Genomic DNA, 23,110 nt, shown 5'->3' on the forward strand with positions numbered 1-23,110 from the left:
TGGAAAGTGGGGAGTATAGAGAAAGCAACGCTACGTGGTTAGCGATACATATGTGACTAAGCCGTGTGATTTCCTTATTAGGGTAGATATCCAAATAAACGCTGGTTTCTGGTAAATACCCCTCCGAAAATGAGCGTTTGGGACGCCTTTTTATGGGGGCCTTTTCCCGCCATGCCAAGAGCACAGCCCCAGCCTCGCGTAAGCGCGCTAAAGGCTCCGTCTAATAGCAAGGTTCAACCCTACTGCCGCAGACGCCATTCTAGGACATAATGCCAGCGGTTCGTTCGTGGATTGAATCTATTCCTCCCTTTCCTGCAAAACGTAGATGTTCTATCTGTCGCCCAACCCATTTTCTAACAATTCCAGCTAATAAAATAAGGGGAGGGATAAACGCACACCCCCTAATCACTCCACGCACACCCCCCCTCTCTTGGCGCTTCACCACCTTCTAATTGGCTCGGAGCAACGCGGAGCTTCCTCCGGGCATTCACCTTTACATCTCTCTGCACGTGATGCTATACGCGAGGTCGTACGTGATGCTATATACGAGACCGTACGTGATGCTATACACGAGGCCGTACGTGATGCTATACACGAGGCCGTACGTGAGCTCGTACGTGAGGCTATACGTGAGCTTGTACGTGAGCTTGTACGTAAGCTTGTATGTAAGCTTGTACGTGAGCTTGTACGTGAACTTGTACGTGAGCTCGTGCGTAAGCTTGTATGTGAGCTCGTACGTAAGGCTATACAAATCGGTATAATGCGATTGCTTGTGTTGTACATGGCCGCATTTGGAGAGAGCATTCGGAATTAGTGAGCGAGTTAAGCGAGCGAATCGGAGGCTATGGAGTAGCCCTCTAAGCCAATTAGAAGGCGGTGAAGCAACAGGGTGTGCGTGGAGTGATTAGGGGTGGTGCGTTTATCCCTCCCCTAAAATAAAAGCCCCTACTGGCTATTTAAGTAAGTAGAAGCTTAATTAGCTTAATTAACCTTCTGTTAACCAATCAATTATGTTGACGCGCGCTTCGTTACGGTTAGTTTTCTTTGCTTCTCCGCTTGCGCAACCAGCAGCTACCAAACTCCAGCTTCTTCTCATTACAGCACTCGTACACCCTTCCTTACTAGCGGTCATTATCGCTTCATTTACCTGAGCTCTGAAAATGACTTCCGGAAACGCTGAGAACGTACCTTCACCACCTCCACCACCTCTACCGCCGTCCTCTCACCAACCTCTAACGCCTCAACCGTCTCAATCACCACATTGTTCCCAACCACCACTTCCACCCCCTCCGCCGCCACCACCGTTATCATCACATATCCTGGGCTTACGCACACTGGACTTGGATTACGTTGAAGATGTGGCTATGTACCGCCCGGGTGGGTTTCATCCTGTAAATCTGGGTGATGTACTTGGACACAAATACAAAGTTATAAATAAACTTGGTAACGGAGGCTTTGCTACTGTCTGGCTAGCTCGAGTGCTAGGTGAGCAGCGATACGTTGCCGTAAAGATCCCTCGCGCAGACTCTTCAAATAGAGAGATCCTTATCTTAACGTATCTGCAAAGTGTTGCAAATCACCTTAATATAGCAAATCTCCTGGACACCTTTACTATCGCTGGTCCGAACGGTACCCACAACTGTTTAGTGTCGGAGGCGGGAGGACCAAACCTACGAGCCATCAGCAAATCCGGCAAGCCCCTTCCGATATCTTTTGTCCGGCCAGCGGCTCAACAGCTTGCAGAATGTGTGGCAAGTCTTCGCTCTGCCGGGATATGTCATGGCGGTAAGCTCTTTATATTCGTCTATAGGAAAATCGCCGCTGATTTATCTCTAGATCTGACATACTCTAATGTCCTTTTTGACATCAAGGATCTTCAACAATGGTCTGAAGTTGAGACATATCAGCATCTAGGCACACCGGAAGCGGTCACACTTCTGCAGTTTAATGGGAACCCTGCACCAGCATTTGCCCGGTCCAGGCCGTTTCTGCCATTAGTTACTCCAACTTCAATATCGGACTCTTATCCGGCGGTATTCGCATAGCAGACTTCGGGGAGGCCTTTTACACAAACAGCCCACCAGCTGGACTCGGGACACCGGCATCATACTTTGCACCAGAGATGCTCTTTGGATATCAACCTTCGCCAGCGTCAGATGTATGGGCTCTTGGGTGTCTTATATTTGAAATGCACACCTCTCGTATATTCGCCCCAACAGGCTTCGGCACGGTCGTGGAGGCACTGGGGATTACTATTGAGGCCCTTGGAGCTTTACCAGAAGCATGGCAGGATTCCTGGTTCGATAAAGCCAACCCTCTTACCTCCGAGCCTGGTAAGAAATATGCTTGGTTTGATGACCAAATCCCGCGAACTCGCCTCCTTGATTCGCAGATTCAGAAAGCAATGCCTGAGCTCTCGCTCGAGGACCTGGACCTTCTGCTGGACCTCCTCAGAGGAGCTCTAGCCTATGAGCCGAGCCATCGTTTGACCGCCGCTGAGGTAGCAAGACATGCTTGGTTTGCCCGCGAACTATGAAGAGGGCGATTTAATGTGGTGGCTGATGTTTGTAACGCATCCATAGCACTCGCAATTCTAACGAGGCGTCGTATAAGGCTTCCAGCAGATTTCGCACTTCTCTTTCTAGCAAGGTGAATATTCCTCCTTCCCAGCAAGCTTAAGAAGATCTGGGGCCTCCGCGCGTGACACTCAAATGTGATTTCGCATCCCACAATGATGGAGAGAGAATCTCGAGTATAGTCGTTACCTCGGAGACGTTCCTGGATCTTGCCCAAGACGCCTTTATGGCAATCAACCATGCTACGAACTTAATGTTCAGCCTCATCCTGAATTTCAGTAAGTCACGTTTTCCGCACAGAGCCCCATCATCCAGCAAGACTTATGGCGTAATGTACCTGTACGAAAGTTATTCAAGTTCAATCAGCCGGTACAAATTGGCAGAATTAGGGCTGGTACATATGCGTCCCAAGTAATATCTGTACTGGTACGAAGTGTTGGCTTTTGGGAACAGTACGTTCAATTAAAGATTAGAGTCGGTACGACTCACATACCAGTACAAATTCGGCAGAATTAGGGCTAGTACAGGATGCGGACCATAACAAGCGCCATGGGGATTGGTACGATATCCGTGCCGTTCCGAAAGCGTACCATTACGAAGAATCTGTTGAATGTCACGGTTAATGGTGGCTGAAACGATGTGACAAGGGGTGAGAATGGATACATATATGAGGCACCCCGCCCATCCATAGCCAGACAATTAATGAAGACACAATCACTTGCTCAACAGAATCAAAATAGGGACTAGTATGGGATGCGTACCATCCCAAAGTTTGTACCATTACGAAGGTACATGTAAGAGACCAGCACGAACGGTAGACCATTACGGGAAATGCATGATTCGTGCCATTACTGAGAGTCTACGAGTACAAAAAGGGAAGAGGAGCCCAAACGGGCTCCATTACTCCTACTGGTCCGTCACCAAGTCGGGCCTCAATCACCTCCTCAACAATTCCCCCCACCCCCACAAGCACGTGGCTTGGCTGGACAATCTCTTTAGCTCTATGAAGCTATTTGAGCGGCTCCGTGTCCTAGGAATAAGCGCAGCGGGCACGGTACGAACGACACGAACACGCCGTGAGGAGCTTGGCGATGAGAATATGGACGTCGAGGAGGTTGTAGAGGAGAGTACACAAGGCCAGACAAAGCGTGAAAGAAGGTGCCTGCCGAGAAGTTCAATCAATCGTTGATGCACTTTAAACTATCACATTCTGCCCAAATTCCGTGGGGTACGCTCTATGGGCAATATCTGATAGTAGCCAGCTGATGGAATTGTAAGAAGAGCATGCACGACCCAGTGCCCTTGCATAAGGCGGTGAGTACTTCTGAAGGCTGGAGCTACTGAACCTTGTAAGTTTGAAGCCCTGCAGTACAATCTTCAGCCTGCTCGAAACGCAACTTCAACCACCTTTGACTCGGAATATGGAACAAGGCACCCACGGATGGAATGCAGCTACATTCGGCGAGCTTCCCGTAGACTCCCTGCAAGGACCTCAAGAACCATCCGATGCCCTTGTTCACGTACCCGATTACTACTATCCTATCGAAGAGCCATCCGATCTTCGCTGAAATATAACCTATGTATTGACTAACAGCATATCCCATTCACTGAACGGCCTGCTGATTTAAACCTACTTGTAGCGAACTGAATTGGTCCGGTCGAGGTCAACATATGGAGTTTCAAGGCAACGAAGCTATCCCACTCGAAGTCGAAAGAGCAATTGGACATTCCAGTACTGCGTTGATTGAATCTGTTCGCTGTCGCCGCATCCGCCTTGCGCATAAATGTATCCGAGTCAATCGTCGCGCAAAGCTAGAGGATCTGGTCAAGCTACTGGTGATTTGGCCAAGTTCTTGGATGAATGGAGTCCACGCGGAACCTGGTGTGAGTCCTCCCGTCACGGATATAACTCACACCCTGCCCTTGTAGAGCAAGACTTGTCGCGGTTCTTCTTTTGCTTAGCGCGTACTGTGAGCTATATGCACGAGCAAGGTATCCGGCATATGGATATCAAGCCGAGCAACATCCTAGTCCACGAAAGGCGGTATATAGGCGAAGACCCTACACGGTCGATTTACTTGTAAGATACTCACCATTTATCTTGAGAAATTATGGCTAAGCTGCTTAGGACAGATTTCGGTATCAGTCAAGCTTTTACAGTGGAAGAAGGCTCTCAAACTGAAGGCCCAACATCAATGACTAGAAAATGGTGCAGTCCAGAGGTGGCAGCAAATCTTCCTCGGGGAAGAGCGTCCGATATATTCTCCCTAGGATGCGTCTTTATACAGATGTGTACTACGCTTCTCCGGGTGTTGCTTTCTGATTTCGACGACTTCCGCGCACAGGATGGCAGCGACGAGTCGTTTCACTCCAACTTGCCGAGGGTGCGACAGCAGATTGCTAAACTGAGGGAGATACGAGCAACACTTGACCAAGATGAACAAGATGAACAAGATGAACAAGATGAACAAGATGAACAAGATGAACAAGATGAACAAGATGAACAAGATGAACAAGATGAAAATCTTCATATCCCTGCTGGTAAATTTCTTGTCCTTGTCGAGGAAATGATCGAATAACAACCTGAGTGAAGACCGATTTCAATACAGATGCTAGATCGTATGGAGAAACTCGGGACAGAGACCCCTGAATACCATAAATGGAGATATGCATCCCACCCTTGCTGTGCTGGCGGCCGCGAGGAGTATAAAGTCGCTGAAGAAGACCTCATTTTCAATTCTTTCAAATTTTCAGGAAACATTGATGTGATTTGAAGTGGGAATGATGATGGAGATGTGAAGGTTTGACGGAAACCGACCTCTGGAACTTGAAGAGATCTTTACTTTCTTTACGATCTTAGCTATACAGTTGCAACAATTGACTGTTCTTCTTTCTACCTTGCGATTGCATGCCAGTTTATTCACAACACACCGGGTTTACAATTGCACCAGGGGCGTTTTGGTCCTACGTAAGTGATACATTGTACGATATTTGCGCAACCCCAAAACCTCTTCGAGGAAACAACCACACCGGAGGCTACGCAGAACACGCATGTATATGGTCTTTGATATCTTGCAGGATTGGGGGCATTTATGATAGCCTTACCGCCCCGGATAGCCTCTTGCGCGACTACAGACGAGGTGCTCAATGATTTTATTGATTGGAGAGGTCTCCCAGAATCAGGACAAGTTGACCAAGTTTAAGTACAAATATAAGCTAACGGTAAGTATTCTAACCAGTGCGGCGTAGCTTAACCAGCAAGCGAGTCGAAGTTGAGCTGGGTATTGTTTATTTTGTAGATAAAATAGGGGACACGGCGCTGATGTAAGAGGGAAATAGGGGGAGACAAATCAGTCGATAATGTACACCTAGAAGCAGTCAAGTGGTGTAGCTATCCGAATCTGGTATGTACATAGGCACGTAGTAGAGTTCGAGAAAGGCGTTGAGCGCTGAGGAAGTAACGCCGCGTGCTTATGCACCTAGAAGTAGCTACGCTGCCTGAATCTTCTATCCTGGAAGATTTCTGGAGTCGAAAAGTATAGAGTCCAGAGGAAGTAACCCCGCGTCCTTTATACGCCCATGAGCAACTACACCGCGTGAATATCCTGATCAGAATAGATTATAAGACTAAAAGTGTAGAATACAGAGCATGTAACACCGCGTGCTTATATGCCTGAGAACAACCACGTAGGGTGGTCTTCCAAATTAAGATAGCCACGTGATAGAGTCTAAGAAAAGTGTTGAGCACTGAGGAAGTGCGCCGCGTGGTTCTACGCGCAGGAGCAACCACACTTTGATAATTCTCCTTTTCGGGACGTCTAATCGGATTGAGAAGTGCAGAGGAAGTAACACCGCGTCTTTTACAGCCACATAAGCAACTACACCGCGTGCATATCATAATTGGGATGAACTGTCAGACAAAAAGGTGTAGAGCACAGAGAAAGCGACACCGCGTGGTTTTACCCACAGAACAGGCACCTACTATAGTTATCTAGATATAGATAGCCACGTGATCGGGTTCCAGAAAAGTGTAGAGCGCTGAGGGAGTGACACCGCGTGCTTACATGCCCAGAAGCAACTACACGTTGTGATTCTCCTTTTCGGGACGTCTACTCGGATTAAAAAGTGTGGAGTGTAGAGGAAGTAACCCCGCATGGTTGAAAGTCGTGCAAGTAAATACACTTTGTTCGAAAACACGCGTGAAGAGTCTTATTTGAGATAGAAATCGGATTGAAACGTCCAGAGGACAAAAACCAGGGTATGAAGTATAGACGTACTTCATCTTTACCGTGTCTAGGGGCGAAAAGTGGGGTCCTCAGAGGGTGAGCTTCGTTCTTTTTCTTGAGGGACGACCGCTTTCCAGCCTTTCCCGATAAATTTTGACATGTTCCGATGCCGCCGGAGGCTCTTCAACCCATCAAGACTTTCTCTCACCTCGTTCCAAGGCTCCGATTTGAAGAATGAAATAAATTACGTCTAATTACCACTCCCCATACTTACTCCCCTCTGGCCTCTTGAATCTCACCTCCAACCCCTCCCAACTCTCTGCATTATAGTCCTCCTGCACCTTCCTGCACTTCTTCAGGCCCCATTCCGTCACGCCCACCATCAAGCAGCTCTCAAACATAAACGCCATGCTGCCCTCACCCACTTTTGCTGGTTTCAGCTCGGCATTCGACGCTTTCTTGTGCGTAGCGGCATCGGGTCCGTGTGCGCTCATTACGTTGTGCAGACTCGCGCCGGCGGGCTGAAAGCCGCCGCCTGTTTTGGCGTCGTATTGGCCGTGGATGAGGCCCATGAATTCGGACATGGTGTTTCTGGGATAGATATTAGCTGTGGATTCTGGGTCCAAGTTTGGAGAGGACTTAACGCACCTGTGATACCATGGTGGTCGGAAGGTGTCTTCTGCTACCAACCATCGTGGGGGAAAGATCACGAAGTCTGCTACAGCGGTGCCGGGGTGGTCTGACTGCGCGGTGAGAACTGTGAAGATGGATGGGTCGGGGTGGTCGTAGGATATGCTGCCGATGGTGTTGAAGCGGCCTAGGTCGTACTTGTAGGGGTAATAAAGCCCGTGCCAGGCTACCACGTCAAAGGGCGTATGTGATTGCTTTGCGCTGAAGAGGCGTCCGGCAAATTTAGAGAGAACGTGCCATGTCGTGCTTGTGTCTTCGTCGAAATCAGCGACGGGAGCTTGGAAATCGCGGGCGTTGGCGAGACAGTTAGAGCCGATGGGACCGAGTTCGGGGAGCTGGAAGTGGCCTTGGTAGAGCTCGAGGATATAGCCTCGGACTGGCCCTGAGGGGAGCATGACTCTGTATCTGATGCCGCGTGGTATCACGCATATTTCATTTGGCCGGACAAGAAGCCTGCCAAGCTCAGTCTGAATGTCTAGGACGCCGTGCTGGGGAACGACGAGGAAGTCGCCGTCTGCGGAGTAGAACGCTTCATGTGGATCCATATCTTTTCCAGCGGCAAAGATGAAGATGCCGATGCCAGTCTTCATCGTTGGGTCTCCAGCTCCAGCTACGAGATGCAGAGAGTGGACCCAGTCGACAGTCTCGTTCATATCGAAGGGATCCCATCGCAGCTGGTTGGGAATGTGGTGGATCTTCTCGTGTGGCTTGTTCTCCGGGTTCGTATTATATGTAGCAGATTCTCGAGCTTCGTATGGCGCATGGGCAGAGGAAGGTAGCACTCGATATAACCAAGACTGCTGGTTCTCGTGCCGCGGAGCTGTAAAGGCGGTCCCCGACAGCTTCTCAGCGTATAGGCCATACGGGGGCTTCTGAGGGGAGTTGGCGCCGATGGGTAGAGCTCCGTCTATAGCTTCAGACCTGCACGCGATCAGTAACGCGAACGGATTCAAGGCTCGGCTTGGCATACTCATGGTAGGAGTTGAAGCCATTCAGGTATCGATATTTTTCTTTGAGGGCGAACTGGGTGGAAGGCATCGTGCTCGTCGCTGTAGTCCGGGTTGAAGAACTGGGTCAAGTTCCTTTCAGTGAGGGGGATGTGGTGCTTAGCACGCTTGCGGGAAAAAGAGATGTGCTTAAAAAGGCCAGCTAGCGGCTTCCGAGGATGCAGGGCAGTGTGAGGGTCGTCGTAGGCAGAGAGAGGCGCGGATGCAAGCCGTGTGGCCATGATGGAGTTGTGGGCAGCTGTAGCACACGCTGGACGGCTACTGGCGGACGCTGGGGGAGGCAGGTGGAGAAGAAGCTGGAGTTGAGCAGGCCGGATGGCGACGGAATGCTTCCGCCCGCGATCTTCGCAGGCATCTCCACACCCAGACCCACTCGCTCACCTCCGCTGCCAGCCGCTAGTCGCCGGCCGAAACCTTCGTGCAAGGTAAAGAATTGCATAGCTCGTTCCATGTCTATTTACGAATCTAGTGACCTTGGTCTCCGTCTTCATCTACCATTCTGCCCATCATGTCTTCCCACTCCTGGTTCGATATACCAAGAGGCTCCCACTTCTCTCTAGCCAACATCCCCTTTGGCATCATATCCATTCCTTCGTCGACACCACATGTTGCAACTGCCATCGGAGATTACGCCTTAGACTTAGCCATCTTCGCCGCAAACAACGGCTTCTCCGCTATATCTACGATTCAGCCTCATCAAGCTGTCTTCTCGGAGCCTACCTTAAATGCTTTTGCTGCGTTAGGCCGGCCAATCCACTCCGTGGTTCGCAAATACATACAGAGCGTCTTTGCCAAAGACACTCCCTACCCAGAGGTCCTCAAGACCAATTCGCGCCTCCAGAAGCAAGCCATATTTCCCCTGAAAGAAGTACAGACACATCTGCCCTTCACGATCGGAGACTACACCGACTTCTACGCTGGTCTGAATCATGCGTACAACGTAGGCGTGCTGTTTCGCGGGCCTGCAAATGCCCTGCAGCCGAACTACAAACACCTCCCCGTCGGGTACCATGGCCGTGCTTCTTCGGTAGTCGTGTCAGGGACGCCGATTCGTCGACCAAATGGCCAGATCTTGGAGAACCCTGCTGCTGAGCACAAGGTACCCGTTCTCTCACCTTGCAAAAAGCTAGACATCGAGTTGGAGCTTGGAGCTTTTGTCTGCAGAGCAAACCGAATGGGAGAGCCTATCCCAATCGGAGAAGCGGAGGAAAGCCTCTTTGGTGTTGTCTTGATGAATGATTGGTCGGCTAGAGATGTCCAAGCATGGGAGTACGTCCCACTGGGACCCTTCAATGCAAAAAACTTTGGGACTTCAATCAGTGCGTGGGTCGTATTAGCTGACGCATTGGAACCGTTCTTAGTAAAAGGCTTAGAGAATGATACCCAGGTTCTGCCATATCTCCAAGAGAAGAAGGCAGAGAACGTGTACGATATCAAGCTACAGGTTGATCTCAAAAGTAGGTACTGACGGCGTAACGAATTGGCAGTATTGACCATATACAGCATCATCCGGCCAATCGAGCACTGTTTGCAGGACAAGCTCACGAAACCTTCTGTGGTCATTTCCTCAAATGCTCACGCACCACTCCATTACCGGCTGTCCACTTGAAGTTGGAGACCTTTTGGGCTCGGGAACCATAAGTGGATTGGAGCCGTCGGAGCGAGGAAGTCTGCTAGAGCAAACCGAAAACGGAAAGGTCTCCATCAAGCTTTCGGGGGAAGAAGAGCGGAAGTTCCTCGAGGATGGAGATGAGGTAACCATCACTGGAGTCTGTAGGTTTGACGATGATGCCCTAGTTGGTTTTGGGGACTGTGTAGGCAGGATCGAGCCAGCCTTGAAGTTGTAGACATCTGCGCAATCCAGCATTCTTGTCAACCGCTGTTAACCTTTTCAAAATTTCCGCCAAGTCGATGGCAGTCGCAAGGGCTCCAGAGGTATTCTTTCCCTTTGCTCTCTCTGAAAATGTCCTCGTCCAATTTGAAAAGGTTATGCATAACCTCATGCGCATCAGTCCTATCTTCCCGCGGAAGGCGTATCATTGGCGCGATGACGCCTTTGAAGACGTCGTTAAGGTTGACTTGTTGCTCAAACCATAGGGCGATCCTTTCTGTCACTCGACTGTATATAAGTATACCTCGGGCTGCTGCTGAGCTGTTGCTTTGGCGTCGGCCTTGTGGTGGTGCTAATAGGAAATCTTGAAACTCATGAATGGACTTTCTCAAGCTGAACTTATGTCCAATTATCGTCCCCATCTCCGAAAAGACACACCCTAGGGAGAATATATCGGCACCTCGGCCATGCTTGCTCAATGTGCCGTCATCTTGTAGGTAGTCAAGCATTTCAGGCGCAGCATACATGGCTGACGTTCGCGCGGGGTTCTCTGTAGAAGTGGTATGGCCGATCTTGAAACGTGACGAGGAGCTGAAATCCGTGAAAAAGATCTGTGGGCCTCGATGAACGATATTAGATGGCTTGATGTCCTGGTGCCGCACTCCTTGGTCATGCATGTATGCTAATGCGGAGGTCAAGCACGGAAACCAGTCCATCAGCCATCGAATCTCCATTTCTGTTGGCTCTCGAGCTCCAAGCTCGTCCATGAATGTCTGAAGGTCACCGTCTCCAACCGGCGACATGAGCAGGCAATAGAACTGCTTGGTGCCGTATGTATGGTCTTCGTATGAGCCTAGAATCTGAACGATATGTGGATGGCACAAGTCTTCAAGGACTCTCGCTTCTTCCTGGATGATCTGTAGACGTCTTTTTCGTTGACGATAGGGAAGCTGAACCCGCTTTCGAACGAAGGTCTTATAGTTCGGCCTACGCACTTCCTCAACTATGCCGAGGGACCCATGGCCGAGGCAGCCGGACACGATCAGAGAGTCTTGAGAGGATCGATCAAGGATTGTGTGGCCTACGTCGAGACCGCATTCAGCTGCGATATCCTTGCGGTCCGTCACCAAAGCTTTGAATTCGTGAGGTTCAAGGATCAGGCTCTCGGCATCGCTATCAGTGGCGGAGCTTTGGCCGGCTTCGTCGACAGAGGAGCCGTCCTTCGCTTCATCGGTGAGGTCTTTAGCCGTTTCGGAGACGACTTCGCAGACACCAATGAGATCACCATCAGCGTCAAACACGTCGCCGTTCAGTGTCATCGTCATCCGTCTTGCATAAGACCACCAGGCCCCCTCATCATCTTCCACAGCCTTTCCTACTATTCTTCCAAAAGCATCCTTGACCAAGCCTGTCTCATCAATTGAGACCTTTTTGCGGATGAAGAAATTCTTGACATATTCGTTAGAGAGACCATCTGTCGGCTCGCGGAGAGCAGGACCAGTTAAAGCGCTGTTGGGCGGAGGCATGATAGACTTCGGAATCTGCTTGTGGGAAAAATTTCCCCAGGTCCTTGCTTTTTGAAGAAAATCCTCAATATCACTGTCATCGTTAAGTGCATGGGACTTGAAAGAGCCATTCGCACTGATGTATTCCGGGATATGAGCTGTTGTAGATTGAGTGGGAAACCCAGCAATGATCGAGGATGCTTGTGCTGATTGTGAATCCGGTAGGCTTGAGACGTCAGAAGCCATTGATATGCGTCTACTAGAGGGCCCGAGCGAGCTTGTAGATAGGTCACCGTCATACACGCTTTCTTGTGAACTCTGTTGATTCCGTTGCTCCTCCTTTAAAGCGTTCAATTCCGGAAGAATAAGGCGCCGAATTGCTTCCTCGACGGTGTCGAGCAAGCGGGGGTTATTGGTAGGCGATGGCAAGGCCGGCGTAGAGGCTTCCGAGTGCAACCTTTGGAAGGGATGGGATTCATCAGAATGTTGCTGTTCGCTCAACCATGGCATGGGGTGTATATTGTAGTTAGCCTGAAGATTACTCCTAACCCTTGGGATGTACTCTGCATCGCTTTCTCTTTCGTCGTGAGATTTTACTTGCTCGATGGGCAGTTGGGTGGTCCGCTGAGGCGGTGAAGAGACGGGGCCGTTGATGATAGGAACGTCGCTGTCGCTGTCGGTGTCTAATCTGTCGTATTCAAGATCCTCGGCGGGAACGGGCGGGAAGTCTCTCTCAAATTCAGATATCAAGTCGATAGGTATGATCTTCGATGGCCCCCAAGAAGGCGGATCTGCGCCGTTCCCTCCTTCCGTTTTTTCTGAATGTTCTCTTCTCGACTTGGGTGAAATGCTCGTTCCGTTGGGATACTCCGTGTATACTTTAGGCACATATTGAACTCGGTCTATGACCTCCATCGTGGGCGTATTGCCGCCGGAAATTCCGGCTAGGAGACCAACAGGCACAAACGGCGAACGGGTCCTTCGCCCAGGATGTCTGCTCTAGTGGGGGTGAAGTACAAGGTCAATTGGAGCAGCTAGAGTTACATGCTATCCTTCGATGACTGAAGGCGGTACGAGAGCTTCGAACAACCTTGAGAGCAGAAAGCGCACGATGAAGTATGATGAAAAAAGAGCGAGAAGGCTGAAGAAAGAGTGACAGTCGAGAGTTGACCGCCAGCTGGCTGAAGGCTGAGCCTGCAGGCATGATTCTAAGCCACAACACCACGTCGCGGCCTCGCTTCCATCTACACCTGCTCCCGCTTCCCACGATTGTTTACGAAGCTATTGTCAAACTTTTCAGGGAGTGTAGAGTGAGCTTTTCGGGTTAGACTGCGTCTTGCTATTCGAATGAAGTCAAGCGCAAACGCCTCAACTAGCTTTTGAATAGACGGCCGAGAATCGAGTAATCCCGTAAGCGTGGCATCGAGGGATACTAGGTACTTATGACTAGCATTGTTCTTGATACCAGCTGCTCTCTACAAGGAAATTTCGTTGATGTTAACCCATTGGTGTTCCCTTGCACATGGTTGTCCTGGTGATGCTTCGAGGACACTCGAGATTGGATAATTTTCCAGACGAAGAAACGTCTTCATCTCGGGCAACCGGCGAATCTGGATTCACTCAAACAATCTGACAACATCAATGTGCGGAACAACTGCGACCCCAGACGAAAAACGGAGCCGCTAGAAAACTGGTTGTAGATCTGCGGGGGTAGCGCGCGGTGAAGATTCCGCAGTGGAGTGAAAGGAATGCGGAGAGCCTCGACAAAGCGGAGAAGCGCATACCACGCGGAACACGGCCGTGATGTCTGCACGTCAGACTAGTCACCAGAGGGCTACCAGCTACAGCACAGCTCTGCTACTGCGGAGTAGGTTCCTGTTAGAGCTGTAGCGGAACAGCGTAGCCACTTAGATATTTGATGCAAGTCTTTAGCATTTCCCGGCTTTCTATCATCTTCTTGTACAATATGTTCTTGTTTTCTACAAGTACAGCATCGAATACTGTTCGCTACTTCTTCCACATTCGATACCTCGCTTGTCTGGGAGCAACATCATAGGCTTCGGCTCACACTCTCTGTCTTCTTCTCTTACCATCTCCTAAGCTAAGCTTCCTTGCGATGGCCCTTCAAGTCATTGCCTTGACTGCCATTGCAGCTGTCTATCTGGTGGTTCGATACTTCAACCGTACGGATATCCCAAAGATCGACGGACTCCCTGAGATACCCGGGGTACCAATATTTGGAAACCTGCTCCAGCTCGGAAGCAGCCATGCTAAAGTAGCTCAAGGTTGGGTAAAGCAGTATGGACCAGTCTTTCAAGTTCGGATGGGCAATCGTGTACGTGTTGTATGCCTTCAAAGCTCAGCTTACTCCCTTTCTCATCTGAACACAGAGAATCGTCTTCGCGAATACGTTTGAGTCGGTAAAACATATCTGGATCACGAATCAATCGGCTCTGATATCACGACCCACCCTGCACACCTTCCACAAGATAGTGTCGAGCAGTCAAGGATACACTATCGGCACATCTCCCTGGGATGAATCGTGCAAGCAGAGGCGGAAGGCCGCAGCCACAGCTCTCAACCGCCCTGCCGTGCAATCCTACATGCCAATCATCGACCTCGAGTCCAACGTCAGCATCAAAGAACTGCTCGAAGACAGCAAATACGGCCAAATAGACGTCGATCCAATCCCATACTTCCAGCGCTACGCCCTCAACACCTCCCTATCACTCAACTATGGCATTCGTATCGACGGCGACAAAGACGACGAACTCCTACGAGAAATCTGCGATGTAGAGCGCGCAGTGTCGAACTTTAGAAGCACGAGCAATAACTGGCAAGACTACATCCCCCTTCTAAGGCTATGGCCCAGCCGCAACAACGAGGCAGCTGAGTACCGCGTCCGCCGCGACGTCTACCTCACCAAGCTCCTCGACATGCTGAAATCGCAAGTCGCCAATGGAACAGACAAACCCTGCATCACCGGCAATGTCCTCAAAGACCCCGAAGCCAAACTTAACGAAGGTGCGCCTAGTCACTCCCACCCCCTTTTCCTAGCATCACCCACTCCTCCGCTCAAACTAACGTACCCACCTCAGCCGAAATAAAGTCAATCTGCCTGACCATGGTCTCCGCCGGCCTCGACACCGTCCCGGGGAATCTCATCATGCTCATCGCCCTCCTCTCCTCCCCCTCGTACGCCCACATCCAACGCACCGCCTACACTGCCATCCGCACCGCCTACCCCTCCACCTCCGCCTGGCACGCCTGCCTCGCCGAAGAAAAAATCCCCTACATCTCCGCCCTCGTCAAAGAAACCCTCCGCTACTGGACCGTCATCCCCATCTGCCTGCCGCGCGTCTCCGTCAAGCCCATCGTCTACAACACCACCACCATCCCCGCCGGCACGACCTTCTACATGAACGCCTACGCCGCCGACTACGACGCCACCCACTTCAAAGACCCCGAGACGTTCCTCCCGGAGCGCTATCTCGACGTCGGCGAGGGCGGCACGCCGCACTACGGCTACGGCGCGGGCAGCCGAATGTGCGCGGGAAGTCATCTCGCGAACCGCGAGTTGTATGTGGCGTTTGTGCGGCTGATCTCCGCGTTTGAGTTTGTGAGTCCGGCGGAGGAGAGGGATATGCCGGTGCTGGATTGCCTGCAGGCGAATGCGATTCCAACGAGTTTGACGATGGAGCCGCGGAAGTTCAAGGTCGGGATCCGGGTGAGGGATAGGGATGTGTTGGAGCGGTGGATGGGGGAGAGTGAGGAGGCGACGAAGGGGTTGCTGTGAGGGGACCTTGGGGGGAGTGGGGGAGGGTGCAGTGCCCTGTCATATAATTTTTACATGCAGGGGGAATAGGGCTACTGTTTGACCGACTGAAGACATGCTAGCTGGGGTACTCCTTACAGTGGTAAGGAGTGAGCAAAAGTGAAGGCCGACCAGCGAGATATCCGCGTGCCTAAACTGATGAGCTAGCACTGTAATAGCAACCGTGGGCAGCGGAAAGACTTCTAACCTGCTTTACGTACACCCTGCTGACGCTGTCTGGGGTGGCCTCGCCAGTCTGCTCGTTGTCTAAAATGCAAGAATTCTCTCATTCGGAATGGTGAAAATATCCTGAGGCTCCTCACGCAGCGGCAAAAGAGTGTAGAAGATATGTATGACGAGGCATTGTATGAAAGTTTGTGGTTGATATATGGTGCCTCGATACATGGGCCAGAGGTGTGAATGAGAATGGTGTCCCTATTTGAAATCCTCTTCCAGCGAGTCGCCGAACATGGCGAGTCGCCTCTCCTCCTCGACGTCATCACGCTTCTCGATGGTCTTCTTGAACTTCTCTTCTCCAGTCGCGATGGAAGCTTCTACCACCCGGCCATCGAAGTTCCTACCGTTCATGACCTTGACGCACGCATTTGCCGCTTCGACAGTGGAAAAGCGGACAGTGACAACTCCCTCCGCCTCTTGATCGAAGAGAGTAACGTTAGCGACAGTTCCGAGGCCCTTGAACTTCTCCTCACACTCCTCCATGATATCCTCCTTGATCTCCTGGGCCGCACTCGGATCTGTCGCGAGTTCGTGGAGCGTGAACATGTGCTTTAGGACGACCATCTTGTCGTACTTAGAGGCAGCCTTTGGGATTGTGGACGGTTCATCATCGTCCCAGTCCGTAAGCTTTCTACGAATTGTTAGACCTTTGAAGCTTAACATAGGGGTTGGGTTACGCACGCGTTTAACTTTTGCAAGTTGTTGACGATCTTGCGCTTCTCCTTGCCGACCTTGGCCGTACGTTCCTTCTGCTTCTTGTAGGTTGTATCCGCGACGGTGACGTGGATGATAGCAGGCGGCCCCTTCTGTCCAATGCGAAAGTCGGCGTCGTCAGCCATTTGAATGGCTAGCTGTACGGACTCCGGGCGATGGTATACGACGAGGGCATCGCCCTTGAAATTGCCGTCCTCATCATTATACAGCTTGACTCGCGCATGTCCAGACTCTGTAGCAACTGCGATGACACCGTAGCGGGAGAATTCGGTGGCGACCTCCTCTTCAGTCGCATCTAGGGGAAGCGAGGTGATGTATATAGCGCAATTAGGCTTCTCGATGCGCGGCTGCTCGGTCTTCGGAGCCTTCTTGGGCTTGACACGCTAGAGTTACAAGAAGTGTCAGCTGCTGTGCCAGCGTGTCAAATAGACTGGGGTACTTACACTCTCGTCGTGGTCATCACCCTTCTTGCGCTTGTGAGAGAGGATCGTCTTCATGCTTTCGTCAATCTCTTGGGCAGACTGGGATTGGCGAACACGCTCTTCATCGACCTCGTTGAGTCCGCCAGACGCATAGACAGATTGGAACTGGCGAACACGCTCTTCATCGACCTCGTTGAGTCCGCCAGACGCAGCAGCAGAGGCAGACTGGACATACTGAAAGTCGCCCTCATCAAGCTGAATTCGAGGACAATCAAGTTAAAGATTAGAATGCCATCCAGAGAGAGTAACGCGCCTCGCGTATCATGGACGCATCATGCCGGTGATGGCTACACGGGATGCCTTTCTTTTGTGGGGAACGTACCATCGTTTTCTTAGGAATCCAAGTGTAGCCTTCGTTAAGCTCCCAGTCTTGGCCGTCCTCGTCCTCGAGAAGATGCTTGCCCTCGACTTTGGAGAAGTAGACTCGGACATCGCTTTTGAGTTCATCGTCCGTGGTTGGGAATGGCTTGATTTCGGCAGACATGTTGACAACTATCGATCGATTGGTTGGTTCGGGTGAATGACGTTCTCTAGTGCCGTCCTATGTGGGTGTAAGTGCTTTGCTCTAGTTAATTTATGTTCCGTTCGGCACGGTTAGCAGGCTAGTTAAATAATAATAGTTGCATACATATCTAGCTAGCCAAGCGCTGTTGTTGTTGTGGACTGAGAGGAGGTCGAAGCTTCAGAAGATAAAGTTGTTTTCGGCACGGAACAACAGTTCGGCCTCATTTTCCGCCAAGGCGCTAGTATACATGACGAGCTTTGATTAGTCAGATTTACCGTAAACAGTCACGTGAGAAGCGTCACCCCTCCACGCGAGGCGCCAAAAAGTAGCACACTCGAGCAGTTCAACACCGTCTGAGGTGGCCTGGAGAGCTATCAGGTTTGCCAAAACTGGTATTTCATGAATCGCAATAGCATACTGGAGTGCCTCAAGCGGTGCTAAACAAGCGTACACATGCTCAGAAATAGTGTGTACCTTGGGGATAGGAAGTTTCAAATCAGAACCACGGATTCGTAGACTGCCGATTTCTATGTAAGGGAGCCTATCACTTATCAAGCACGCTATGTGTACACCTGTCTGCCACTGCTAAGGGTGCTTCAGTGTATTTGAGAGTGATGGAAACTCTTCACTTTAGGCTATCTATGAATCCCTTGAAGCTCTGGAAGCAGTCGTAGAAAGGTGTACACACACACAAGACAGCTTACCTTTGTACTGTGTATTCTAGGATTCGAGTGCTACCTTTTCATGCCCCGCGGGACCTCCAGGGCTCATTGAAGTGCTAGGCGGAGGATTCTGAAGAGTATTATGCGACCTTACCTCCTAGTCACGAACTCAGACTCTGGCGAGTTATGAATATGAAGCTTAGGTTTGTCATTCGCAGTTCACATCTAGTCATAGACACGGTCAATCTTAGGCGAGAAGCATACTGGTAGAAGTACATTCATTACAGGACGTGATTTTTTGGGTAAACCGCGAACCAAAATTTCTAGACATAGTTTGCGGCGGCATCCCAGAACCTGGCTCTGTCACCCAGGCAAACAGTTGATCCAGAATGCTTCCCAGTGCGTGGACTAAGACAAGGAAATAATTCGCAAGAGTAGTGGATCTTCTCTTAGATCGTTTAAACAAGTCTTTCGCAGGTCTTAGTAGCCGCTCCATTACACAAAAGGGTTATACCAATGCGCCCAGCACCCTACAGTTACAGCCAAAACACCTGTAGAAGTGCACCCAAAATTCCGAAAGGTTGAAGCGAAGTGCTCAATGCTGGAGGAAATGGCCTGAGGAATCAACAGAGTCGTGATTCTTCTCGTGTTGTGGTCCGCCCGTCATGTTGTGTTGGTCTTCTGATTGCGACAAATCGTCCTCTTCGTCGTCAGTGACCTTGACCTCGCGGGTGAGCTCCACGTAGTCATACTTATACATGGTTAGTATAGAGTCAAGTGGTTATAGGGGGTGGAAGGCTTACAGCAAACTCGCCAATCTCCACATCATCGATACCCAGGACCTCCTCCTCTTCGGTGGCACGAAGTTTCAGAGCCGGCACGAACTTTCCAATGCCGTCCAAGCAGCCTAGAATAATGCAGGTTCCGCCAAACGAGTAAGCGCCTCCAGAAACTGAGTCGGCGAGTTGGTAAGCCAGCTGAATCCAGTGGTGGTTCAACCAGCCACCATCGATGTGGTTGAAGCCATCAAGATGCGCTATGTAGTCCCTGTGCAGTATGTTAGCATTCTTGTCCTAGAAGCGAATCAAAGCGTACATACGCAGCAAAGAAAGCAGTGCAGATGTTGCCAACGAAACCGCCAACGGCATGAACAGCGAAGATGTCAAGAGCGTCGTCACAGCGAAGGAAGTACTTCAGCTTCGTAGCGTAGTTGCAAGCAATGCCACCGCAGACACCGTAAACAACCGCGGCCCAGGCGGGCACATAACCCGATCCAGGTGTGATTGCGACCAGTCCAGCAATCACCCCCGAGCAGAAGCCCACGGTGGACCACTTACGTTCCAGACGGTAATCAACGAGGCACCACGTCATGCCGCCGACACACGCAGCCAGGTTGGTGACCACGGCAGCCATGACGGCGCGGAGGTTGGCGGACAACGCTGAACCGGCGTTGAAGCCGAACCATCCCACCCAGAGGAAGACAGTACCGATGACGATGTGAGTGACGTTGTGCGGGCGGTAGTTGAGTTCCTGAGTACCATGGCCCCTTCTCTTTCCGAGCATGTACGAGTAAGCCAGCGCCGCGGTGCCGGAGGCGATATGGACAGGGGTTCCTCCAGCAAAGTCCAGACCGCCCATCTGGTACACCCAGCCCTTGGGGTTCCAGGTCCAGCAGGCAATCGGGTCGTAGACGACAGTGGTCCAAACAAACATGTAGATAACGCAGGGGAGCATTTTGCCGCGCTCGGCGACAGCACCAACAGCTAAAGCAACACTGTACATCTGCGGTTAGGTATGTCCCGTGCTTTTTCCTGAGGAAAGACCTACGTGATGGCGGCGAACATGCCCTGATACACAGCGAATAGTAAGTCGGGGATGCGGGGGCTGCCGACTGAGGGGGCGGCGAGGACATCCTTGAAGCCAAAGTTATCGAGGGCTCCGATGTACCTTCCCGCCTTGTGGGAGAAAGTCAGGGAGTAGCCCCAGAAGAACCATTGGAAAGAGACGACTGCGGTGGCCATGACAGACAGCCATAACAGCGACAAGGCGGACTTTCGCCGCGCCAAACCAGAGTAGAAGAAGCTGTAGTGAGTCAGATATGGGGACTTGTGACTTTGCGAAATGAAAATGAAACTGCTCAGGGAGTTGCTTACCCAACGCCTGGAATCATGAGCAAGACAAGTGCGGTGGAGGTTATCATCCACGCAATATCGCCCGCCTGTTGTCACGAGTCAGCCACCGGAATTGAGGGGAGTCACGCGAGCTTCGCGCTGCAGCTGGAGAGTGCGTACATTGTAGAAGACGTTGAGGTCGTAGAGCAGCGAGTCGCCGCCCGTCGCGAGGGAGTCATTGTTGAAGGGTTGGAGGGGAACATAGGGAAGAGGCTGGGGGTCTGTTGATTCGGCCATGGCGGACTACGGCCTGGTGCGAACGGTGCGAGCCAGCGTTTTTGAGCAGTGCAGCTAAAGAGGGTCGGCGTCAAGTCACTTGGTGGTTCGCAGAGGGTGGTTCTGGTTCCTGAAGGGTGCGAAGAGCTGGGCGGGCGAGAAACGGGCGGCTCGGAGTCCTTAGTGAGGGGGCTGGCGTCCAGGGATGCGGAGCGAGGCCTTGGCGTGCAGAATCGATCAGGTTGATGCCAGGAGAACTTCACGCAGCGGCCGTGTCGTGCGGGCGGGCGCCGTCCGGGCGTCGTGGGGATATTATATGGATGGCCTGGCGGAGGTGAGGTGTGCAGCCAGCGAGAATCCAGCGCGGTTGGGAGTCAGGGGCCGCGTCCTATTTCAACGGACGGCTGCCCTTGATCGCAGGGCAGGGCTCCACCAGAGCCACGGCACCACCCACTGACCACCACACGGCTGGGTGGCCTGGCGGGCTGGCCACTCGCCGTGGCGTGGCGGACGGTGGGGGACAACTGCGCCAGATGCGTGACACCGGCAGCGGGCTGGCGCCAGCTAGCGATCCAGCCCGGAGCTGCCAATCGGGCCCGCGGGATGCCGTGGATGCAGGCCGGCCGATGTTTGCTTCGAGTCCGCTGCTCGTGTGCGCTGCGGGCGCCGGGCTGCGCGGCGTGGACGCGGTGGGTGCGGTGGACGACGCTGCTGGGCGTGCGATTATCACCCAGGCCAAGAGCTGCGCGAGCACTGCTGCTGGCGTCCGCTCCTATCAGGCGGCCGGTCGTGGTGATATTTCCAAAGAGAAATGTCCTTATCGCACCTGTCCCGCCCGCCAAGCCTATACTAAGCTTTTCCGACCCTGCAGGCCAGCCGGATTGGCCTGATGCCTGCGCCGTTGATGGGCCGCTGTCGCCTGCTCCAGCGTCTCCCCTCTGGCATCTCCGGCCTCTCTGGCCTTTCTGACGCCCTCTCCTGGCCGCTGAAGCCGTCTCCGGTCGAGGTAGGCCAGCTTCTCCAGCCAAGTTCGCAGAAACGGCCCTTTGGTGGCGGCGGAGACTCCAAGGCTCTACCGTGCCAACGCCCTGCGGCGAGCTCCCACTCCCCCTCCAGCCCACCACCCCACACACATCCCGCATCGTCGAAACGAGGCTCTATTTCGGCTTGCGAACTCCAACAGTGCGCGTTTGCCATGCGCCTCACTAACCGTCTCCTGCAGTAGCGACTTCGACGGCGTGGAGAAGGGGTCCATCGCCATACCTCACCTGTGCGTCCATATTGCTTTTCTTTTCTAGATGTACCCCTGCCGTTATATGTAGTAGATTCCCTCCGAGATCTCTCCATCTGGCCTCAAATGACTCTCATTCTATTCTCCCTCCACCGTTTGCCGCAACTTCACTGTCCATCTTCTGGGGTAAGCGATGCGGTGCAGCGATAAGAAAACATCGATGCTTCATTGGTGTCTGGACACAAGAAGGCGGAGCAGGCAGACTCACACCACAGACCGCACTTCGTCACCGGGCTCCGGCGATCTCGAGACTCTGGGGTACGGCAGTCAGCCCGCCCTCCTTTTGTGCCACTGCGTCCTTTCCCGTACGCGATCAAATAAGTAGCCAAGCTTCCTGGAAGTCAGCAATCTATCTATTCCCGAATGCCTGCCTCAGAAGCAGCCAATTTCCGAGTGCCTCAAAGTTCGCAGCCTTCTGGTCGCCGCGCCCCTCTCATGTCGTGCCGGGCCGCCCATCTCTGTCTGTGACATGCTGGAACCGCTTTTGTAGCAGCCAGAGAGCGTTCGTACAGAACGGAAGGTCGCACAGGATGCTTGTTCGCCCAGCCACCCAGCCCACAACGTTCGGCAAGGTCGGGTACCACGTCGTTTGAGCGCAAGACCGGAAGAAGTCGTGAGAGTGTACAGCGCCGTATGTACTGAACGGCTGGAGAAATCCCTGCCCCTCCGCTCAATTTCCGCTGCCCATTTGCCGCCACCCAGCATCGTGTTGTTGACGCCCCGCCGCCATCCGGACGCGTTTCTGCTGTCTTAGAGACGAGGCTCCGAGGTGCTACGAATGGTTGTCATTCGCACGTCTCCGTCAAACGTCGCTGTGCCACCGGCAGCCGCAGGCTTTCCCCGATTCCACCTCCTAGTATAACAGAACGAAGTTCCGTCCCTCTACCCCTTGAAGCCTTGAAAGTCGAGCTCAAGGCGGACTGATCTACGCAGGCAATCTGGCGAGAGTCGCTCAAAGCAATATACTATCCGAAAGACGGTAGGAAAGCCAGTGCGGGCTCCCTCGAAGCAGCGGTATGCAAGTTCGCTGTCTTCACGCTGCGTTCGCCAGAAACGGTTGCAGTTACGTAGTGACCCATACACGACGATAGAGTGTCTGATGATGCTGTCCGGAGACCTCTCTCCAGTGTTGCGACAGGAAGCACTGGTCGCATCTGGCATCCAACGAAAACGGCAGTGCTAG

At 52.1% G+C, this 23,110-nt stretch overlaps 8 protein-coding genes across 8 annotated transcripts; 4 read left to right on the forward strand and 4 right to left on the reverse strand.

Moving 5' to 3' along the window:
* Window positions 1-1,343: 1,343 nt before the first annotated feature.
* On the forward strand, window positions 1,344-2,290 carry BDZ99DRAFT_353206 (kinase-like protein; the record flags this gene model as incomplete). Its single annotated transcript, XM_033714555.1, has 3 exons — window positions 1,344-1,785; window positions 1,837-1,928; window positions 1,982-2,290. Coding segments are annotated over 3 exons (843 nt in total), but the record flags the coding sequence as incomplete, so codon positions are not given.
* A 2,070-nt stretch (window positions 2,291-4,360) lies between these two features.
* Window positions 4,361-5,181, forward strand: BDZ99DRAFT_438524 (kinase-like protein; the record flags this gene model as incomplete). The annotated part of the gene is made up of 2 exons (XM_033717623.1): window positions 4,361-4,620; window positions 4,705-5,181. The coding sequence occupies 2 exons, from the start codon at window positions 4,361-4,363 to the stop codon at window positions 5,153-5,155; spliced, it is 711 nt and encodes a 236-aa protein (XP_033580365.1). The 3' UTR covers window positions 5,156-5,181.
* Window positions 5,182-7,056: 1,875 nt separating this feature from the next.
* Window positions 7,057-8,530, reverse strand: BDZ99DRAFT_486649 (Homogentisate 1,2-dioxygenase; the record flags this gene model as incomplete). The annotated part of the gene is made up of 3 exons (XM_033722791.1): window positions 7,057-7,393; window positions 7,451-8,413; window positions 8,463-8,530. The coding sequence occupies 3 exons, from the start codon at window positions 8,528-8,530 to the stop codon at window positions 7,057-7,059; spliced, it is 1,368 nt and encodes a 455-aa protein (XP_033580366.1).
* Window positions 8,531-8,948: 418 nt separating this feature from the next.
* Window positions 8,949-10,825, forward strand: BDZ99DRAFT_412116 (fumarylacetoacetate hydrolase FahA). Its single transcript, XM_033716646.1, has 2 exons — window positions 8,949-9,956; window positions 10,003-10,825. Exons 1-2 carry the CDS (start codon window positions 9,008-9,010, stop codon window positions 10,344-10,346), a joined length of 1,293 nt encoding a protein of 430 aa, XP_033580367.1. The 5' UTR covers window positions 8,949-9,007; the 3' UTR covers window positions 10,347-10,825.
* Window positions 10,750-11,358, reverse strand: BDZ99DRAFT_367577 (kinase-like protein; the record flags this gene model as incomplete). The annotated part of the gene is made up of 1 exon (XM_033714769.1): window positions 10,750-11,358. A coding segment is annotated over one exon (609 nt), but the record flags the coding sequence as incomplete, so codon positions are not given.
* A 2,593-nt stretch (window positions 11,359-13,951) lies between these two features.
* Window positions 13,952-15,631, forward strand: BDZ99DRAFT_517668 (putative phenylacetate 2-hydroxylase; the record flags this gene model as incomplete). Its single annotated transcript, XM_033725200.1, has 3 exons — window positions 13,952-14,170; window positions 14,226-14,859; window positions 14,934-15,631. 3 exons carry the CDS (start codon window positions 13,952-13,954, stop codon window positions 15,629-15,631), a joined length of 1,551 nt encoding a protein of 516 aa, XP_033580369.1.
* A 43-nt stretch (window positions 15,632-15,674) lies between these two features.
* BDZ99DRAFT_438538 (putative nuclear mRNA splicing factor-associated protein) lies at window positions 15,675-17,605 on the reverse strand. Its single transcript, XM_033717624.1, has 4 exons — window positions 17,405-17,605; window positions 17,137-17,211; window positions 16,568-16,983; window positions 15,675-16,517 (listed from the first exon to the last, which is right to left on the reverse strand). Exons 1-4 carry the CDS (start codon window positions 17,564-17,566, stop codon window positions 16,085-16,087), a joined length of 1,086 nt encoding a protein of 361 aa, XP_033580370.1. The 5' UTR covers window positions 17,567-17,605; the 3' UTR covers window positions 15,675-16,084.
* A 1,417-nt stretch (window positions 17,606-19,022) lies between these two features.
* On the reverse strand, window positions 19,023-20,657 carry BDZ99DRAFT_381312 (ammonium transporter 1; the record flags this gene model as incomplete). The annotated part of the gene is made up of 5 exons (XM_033715233.1): window positions 19,023-19,296; window positions 19,349-20,023; window positions 20,077-20,331; window positions 20,403-20,467; window positions 20,541-20,657. The coding sequence occupies 5 exons, from the start codon at window positions 20,655-20,657 to the stop codon at window positions 19,023-19,025; spliced, it is 1,386 nt and encodes a 461-aa protein (XP_033580371.1).
* Between the last annotated feature and the right edge of the window lie 2,453 nt (window positions 20,658-23,110).

The sequence above is a fragment of the Mytilinidion resinicola genome, assembly GCF_010093595.1.
Source record: "Mytilinidion resinicola strain CBS 304.34 unplaced genomic scaffold BDZ99scaffold_5, whole genome shotgun sequence".
NCBI classification, from domain to species: Eukaryota; Fungi; Ascomycota; class Dothideomycetes; order Mytilinidiales; family Mytilinidiaceae; genus Mytilinidion; species Mytilinidion resinicola.

Bases quoted from the DNA above. Each gene is read 5' to 3' on its own strand.
- BDZ99DRAFT_412116 (XM_033716646.1), top strand. From the start codon at position 9,008: ATGTCTTCCCACTCCTGGTTCGATATACCAAGAGGCTCCCACTTCTCT. The intron at 9,957-10,002 runs GTAGGTACTGAC...GACCATATACAG, and splicing joins GCTACAGGTTGATCTCAAAA to CATCATCCGGCCAATCGAGC.
- BDZ99DRAFT_438538 (XM_033717624.1), bottom strand. From the start codon at position 17,566: ATGTCTGCCGAAATCAAGCCATTCCCAACCACGGACGATGAACTCAAA. The intron at 17,212-17,404 runs GTACGTTCCCCA...GGACTCAACGAG, and splicing joins GGATTCCTAAGAAAACGATG to GTCGATGAAGAGCGTGTTCG. The intron at 16,984-17,136 runs GTTCGCCAATCC...TTGTAACTCTAG, and splicing joins ACGAGGTCGATGAAGAGCGT to CGTGTCAAGCCCAAGAAGGC.